The sequence below is a fragment of the Trypanosoma cruzi genome, genomic scaffold, assembly GCF_000209065.1.
Source record: "Trypanosoma cruzi strain CL Brener 1047053516721 genomic scaffold, whole genome shotgun sequence".
NCBI classification, from domain to species: domain Eukaryota; phylum Euglenozoa; class Kinetoplastea; order Trypanosomatida; family Trypanosomatidae; genus Trypanosoma; species Trypanosoma cruzi.
Window position 1 is genome coordinate 53,559 of NW_001849506.1, and position 6,000 is coordinate 59,558.

General features: G+C 47.3%; 3 protein-coding genes across 3 annotated transcripts, besides 5 other annotated features; all 3 read right to left on the reverse strand.

Annotated features, from left to right (window-relative positions):
* Window positions 1-6,000: part of a sequence feature (heterozygous, Esmeraldo-like haplotype) that runs on past the window's edge.
* Window positions 187-208: a microsatellite.
* Tc00.1047053508207.260 (hypothetical protein, conserved) lies at window positions 413-1,687 on the reverse strand (the record flags this gene model as incomplete). Its single annotated transcript, XM_813338.1, has 1 exon — window positions 413-1,687. One exon carries the CDS (start codon window positions 1,685-1,687, stop codon window positions 413-415), a length of 1,275 nt encoding a protein of 424 aa, XP_818431.1.
* Window positions 1,945-1,983: a microsatellite.
* Tc00.1047053508207.270 (hypothetical protein, conserved) lies at window positions 2,136-4,697 on the reverse strand (the record flags this gene model as incomplete). The annotated part of the gene is made up of 1 exon (XM_813339.1): window positions 2,136-4,697. The coding sequence occupies one exon, from the start codon at window positions 4,695-4,697 to the stop codon at window positions 2,136-2,138; it is 2,562 nt and encodes an 853-aa protein (XP_818432.1).
* Window positions 4,736-4,774: a sequence feature (AT_rich).
* Window positions 4,809-4,842: a microsatellite.
* Tc00.1047053508207.279 (hypothetical protein, conserved) lies at window positions 5,008-6,000 on the reverse strand (the record flags this gene model as incomplete). Its single annotated transcript, XM_813344.1, has 1 exon — window positions 5,008-6,000. A coding segment is annotated over one exon (993 nt), but the record flags the coding sequence as incomplete, so codon positions are not given.

Here is a 6,000-nt window from a genome sequence, read left to right on the forward strand (position 1 = left end):
TGAATTCGTCAAAAGTTTCCCTCCCCCCCTCCTTCGCCTTCTCTTATTCCTTCCGTTGCGTGAAATGATGAACAGAAGTCAAGCCACCGTGGGATTTATCGCTTATATCGCCCTCTTTGTTACAAATATTATTGGATAAGTTTATATTTATATAACCACTATTTATTTTTCTTTCCGGGAGGCAGCAATAATAATAATAATAATAATACAAAGAAGGCAGCAGTGGAATGAAGGAGCAAACACACATACAGAGAGAGAGAGATTACAGGGAAAAATTCATAAAACCCCGGTGGAAAAAGAATGAAGACAACCAAAATTTAGAAGCGATAGGCTAAAAGTAAAAATTTGCGCCACCATAAAGACAAAAATAAGAAGGCTGAGAAAGGGGGGAAAAAACAACGGTGCCATACTGCTAAATACTCAGCCTGTCCACAGCCTCTAAACGAGACCAAAACGTCTCTTCCTTAATACGCAAAACAACCCTTACTTTGAAACTATGTTCCTGTGGCTGCCCGCCTCTGGGTGCGCCAATGAGGCCATCCATAGACATCGAAAATCCATTCGCAACTAGCAATGCCATGTCGGCAACTATTGCTCCGCTTTGTATCACCACATCGGCAAAGTACGATGCCGCCAAAATCTCAACGGGCATCAGCTTCCCCATTCCAAACCGTTTGCTGTAGCCAGTGAAAGCGCGTGCCACTACCTGTGCAGAAGTGGGCACCAGTGAGGACGATGAGGACGGGTAAGCACGGGAACCTATAAGAGAGTCATACAATGCCTGTGGCCACTGTGGAAGAGCGTCTAGTGGCAACAGCTCCATTGGTCGTCCGTGCGCACCGCTCACAATATAATTTGCCGCAAGCGGGTCAAAAAAGGCGTGTTGTTCAGAGCGCTGATTGGGTGGATATACCAGACGCGTGTTGCCGTCCGCCTTAATCGCACCACCAGCAAAAAAAATACGATTCACTTTGGCTCGAAGATCCGAATGCCGCTGCAGAAACTCCGCTGCATCTGTCAACGGTCCAAGCACCAAAAACGCCGCCGTTTGACTCGACAAATAATTCGACAGCGCAAAATCAAAGAATTCGTACTGTCCGCTAATGCCAACACTCTTACCATGACTACTGGTTGGAGTGGACAGAGGCACACTGTCCAGCAACTCGGATGCACCGAACACGGAATCCGCCTCCAACATCAGGCTAGGCATAATCACACGACGGTATGTGCAAGCGGTCGTATTTGACGCTTTACCGCCGTCTATGGAAAAATCAATTTCATCATCATACCCAGCGTTCACCTCCGCCACACTGCTTCCATAATACACGGGGATATGATACTTTAAGGAGGATTCCTCCTTAAGCATGGCGAGGAACACAACCGTGTTGTCATACGCGGCGTTGAGGTTAAAATTCCATGCGTTTACTGTTAGCACAATCATCGCAATCGACACATCCGAACGCTTCGCAAGATGTCGCAGTGCCATGAGAGCACCTGGCGTGGGTTCCATAAACAACACCGCTCTCGCAGGGTCCCTCACCTGCGTTCTAATTCCCCCAAAGGCATAAATAACAAAAAATAAAAGTGCGAAGAAATAACACCCAAACGCAACCAGCCGCAGGGCTTTGATTTTTCGCGGCTGCGGCAAATCCTCCCACCGCTTCTGCCACTGCCGCAAATAATCCATGAGGCCCGTTTACTTTCTTTCTTCCCTTTTCGTTTTTTTCTGTCGCAGTCCGCTAAAAGCAGTATGATTTATTTATGGCTGCTTGCTCAAATACCAACAAAACAACACGCCGCCCTCCACCAGTCAACAGTGCAGGTAGAGACGGTTTTTTAAAGCTTCCTACAAATTATTACATCCATGAGAACAGGAAAAACCCAATAGGAAAAAAGTCACAGAAAAAGAGAGGGGTAAAGAAATACGGATACAAAAATATATATATAATAATAATTAATAATAATAATAAATAATAATAATAAATAACACTAAAAGGAATAAACAACTACTCGGCATCTCATACAATTTTTTGTTGTTGCCATGTCCTCGTAGGACGGTCAGTTGTTCCCACGCACATGTGGGAGGAAGGGAGTGGCGGCAAACGGCATACGACAACTGGTACGCCGCGGGAGACCTATCTCTCTCCCCCTCCCAATTTCGCACTTGGCATCACTTCCTCCTGATCCTCTGGAATAGTTGCAAGTGTTCGCATGTGCTGCAGCATCTGTTGGTTTGTCACAATAAAAGACCTCATTGGGCGGCTAGCACCGTCTGCATCCAAGAAAGAGGACGACGCCGCCGCAAACACCCGCGACACGCACCCGTGAAGACGTGTGTTGCGCAGCAACACCTCCATGCAGACTTCTGCAAGCAGCTCACCCTCGTGTCCGGAGTCCGCAACCATCGATCGCACCGCACCGCAAACATCGTCGAGTTCACGCTTCCAATTATGTGTGAAGGCATCCGCGGAATCCAAAAATTTTGCCGGATCCCTCTCCGCAGTCTCCTCCTGCTGCACGACATGGTAAAGGAATGGAAAATACATCCGCAAAAGAGCATCCACATACCCACTTCTCTGCGTTCGCTCAACTTCTTCAAGCGCTCGGTAGTCCTCTTCAAGTGATGACGAACCGCTGCTCAAAAGAAAGTCGCTCCATGTAAACATAATGCAGCGAATGTTATTCAGCAAAAATGCAAGAACGTACATCTCACGAGTCTCTGGGTGCGTCAAGCCTCTCTCAACCAATTGTTGTCCCACGTCCCGCAGCAAGCGCAGAACTTCCACTCGCATGAATTTAAGATTCCCTGTAAGCACTGCAAAACGGGATGCACTGTCCGCTGCATCAGACACGCGTTCCGCTTCAATAGCACGCCATGCAATACGTCGCAACTCCGAAAAATTAATCTCATCCTCATTATTCATGCTCTCAGCACTTCCATTCACTTCATCCACAGAGTTCGAACGGAGTGACAGCTTGCTTTCGTCAGTTTTCTCATCAAATCCACAGCCCGAGCTAATCGTCACGAGCGACAAGGCAAACGCCGCGTATTGCTGACTCAATGGATGAATACACCTCACCCACTCACATTCCGTACTACCCTGACGGCGCAACAGAACACGCGAAAGACTCATAACATCAGCCGATCGTAAAGAAAGCATCTGCCGTTCATAGTTCCGCTGAAATGCCGGCCACAATAATAGCAACAAGGAGTCATAAAATCCTTCAAGACAGCTGAGCCGCCTTACATCCTTCATAAGTGAACGAAAGTCATGACAGAGACGAATAAGCAGCAGCAAACCGTAACAGTCGTAACGACAATTTGGATTGACTGATGTGTGTGGGAACTGGTCACGCATTGCACGGGTAACAGAGCCACCCGTTTGACCAAGCATCACTTCAGACACATAATCCACAATGAACTGAATGGTGGGCTTAAAAACGTCAACAAAGATGGACATATCACCGGAGAAAAACGCAAAAGTAAAAAGGAACTCATGTGTCACAGCGTCGCACAGAAGCACATTTAAGGAGCGAAACGTCTCTTCGTAAAAATGTAGCCTCCGCTTAGCTCGTTCCAACAGAGGCACCAAAGGTGGGCTGAGCACTTCGTTCAGGATGGCGGCACGCTCGCCCAATTCAAATACGGTTGACGGTGTCACCCCCTGTGACTCAATAAGCAAAGGAAGAACATACGCAACGGGGGAAACCCCGGCATTTACGGTTTGGGTGGATTTCTCCATCGCATTTAGACTCATCACATAGTGTCGGAATCGGTCAAGGTACAACTGCGACATAATTTCAGTATACTCGCCCCGCAGCTCATCATACAGCGCCTTGGCAATGCGGTATGGCAGAAGTACCGGAGATTCAGGGTCCATCTCGCCATTTTGATGCGGATGCCGCAAAAGGGGGACGGCGGCTCGAAGGAAGTGCACATAAAATGCGTGAGGCTTTAAAACGTGCTCCTGTTGAACATACACATTGGTGTTCCTAACGCTAAGATAAGTCAATTTCTTTGAGAGAAACCGCTTCGTCTTCACGCAGGCATGAACGGTAAGGCGGTCAAGAATCTCCAGTTGCTCGGCGTAAATTCGACACGCGGCGAAGGAAATAAGTGTCTTTGCGCCGGACTCAATTTGGCAGCTCCCCTCTTTACGGTAACGCAGGAACATCAGCAATTGCTGCATGCTCAGCTTGAACTGCGGCCCGAGCTCCTCATCATTGGAGTGAATAATAATGCGCACCACGTCCGGTGGCACAATAAGACGCGACGCAACATTCCACACCGCCTGCTCTGCCTTCCTCGCGTGGGTAAGGCTGACCCCAATCCGCTTCAGCCGTTCACGCACATCTCCAATGTCGTGCTGAATCGACTCCAGATTGACAATAAACCGCTCAAGGATGTGTTCGATGCCAGCGAGAGACTCATCACAGTCTTGCATCTGAAGGTGCAACGATGGTACCGCGTCGTCGCCAAGGAACGTCTGAACAAAATCATCACACAACTCTTGAGACACACGACGGCTTAACTCCGCGTCAAACGTATTATTGCAGATATTTGCCTCCACCAAAGCCTCATCGAGGTCCACGTGCGCCAAATCCTCCAACTCCTCCGTCGTAAACTTCGCTGCCATTGTCCTCAAGTTGCAATCAAAATCATCCCCCATACTGGCATGTAGGGTTTCAGAACACATGCGTATGTGCAAAAGAAAAGTCACACAAAAGAAAAAAGAAATAAATAATTATTAATTATTATTAATTACAATAATAACAGCATAATTACAATGTTCCGATAATTGCAGAATAAAAAAAAAAAAAAAAAAGTCAAACAAAAAAAAACCCAACCACTGGCCATCCAACCAAATGTACAGGAAACAACGGCAAAAAAAAAAAAAAAAAGACAACCACACAGAGATACAGAAAAAAGATAAGAAATCCAAATGACAAATAATAATAATAATAATTCCACCACATAATCCCCATCATCTCGTGTTGTCATTGTCTCTAGCAAGCAATTTCATTGGCAGACCGCATAACGGCCTGAAGAAAAGCCTTGTCAAAATCTCCTGCCTGCACTGCGTCCAGCCGCGGAAGTTGCTGTAGCACAATCCCCCACATGGTTGATTCCGCTCTCGAGATGGTGGCAGCCTTGTGGGATGCAATTATTTTTGAAAATGTCGTCAAGCTCGGCGGCAATGGCGTCTGCAAAAGCGACAACGACGCCTCAAAACAATCGACTCGAATTTGTCTTGTGTGTTCCACAAGATATAACGTGCCTGGCACCGCCGCCCGCTCATCCAAATCATTCTCCTCAAATATACAAAGACCCAAGTAACGCCGTAAAAAAGTTGTGCAAAAGAGACGTTCGCTCTGCGCCGTGTCAAGAAAAAGTGACGGCCAAGACGCGGCATTACGTAATATTAATGCTTCTAACTTCTCATCAGGAACAAGTCGACGCGCACACGAAAGCAGCACAGCAAGAATTTGAAAGGGCAACCACATCGTTGCACGTAGTGGCACACCAAACAGCCCCACCAACTTTCCCTCCTGGACCGGAGAACAAACGTAGCGACCAGTAAACCCAGTGATGTGACTTAAATGACACTCCACGACGCCATCGTAACCCACATGAGGTCGAAATTGTGAGGAAATCAATCCCATAATTTCAGCGTACATGCAGTTGGCACCCAAATTGGAAACCGCCCCTATTCTCGCTGTACCACTTCCATTCTTTACGCTACTACTCTTACCATCAGCAGCAATAATACCCCTGCTGCCGTTGTTGCTTTTTTGAAGTTGCTGGGGAATGACGGTGTTGTTCCTTTTCTCAGCTGTGGATGATCCCTTGGTGAAGGTGGAGAAACCGTCTCTAGAAAAGGGCTCACCACAGTGGGCCTGAGACAAAACCCGTTCAACCTCTTCCCGTGCCTCACCATATATTGCCTTATAAAAGACGCATAAAACGCCACGTTTTTCCCTCACTTTTTTCACGCCCCC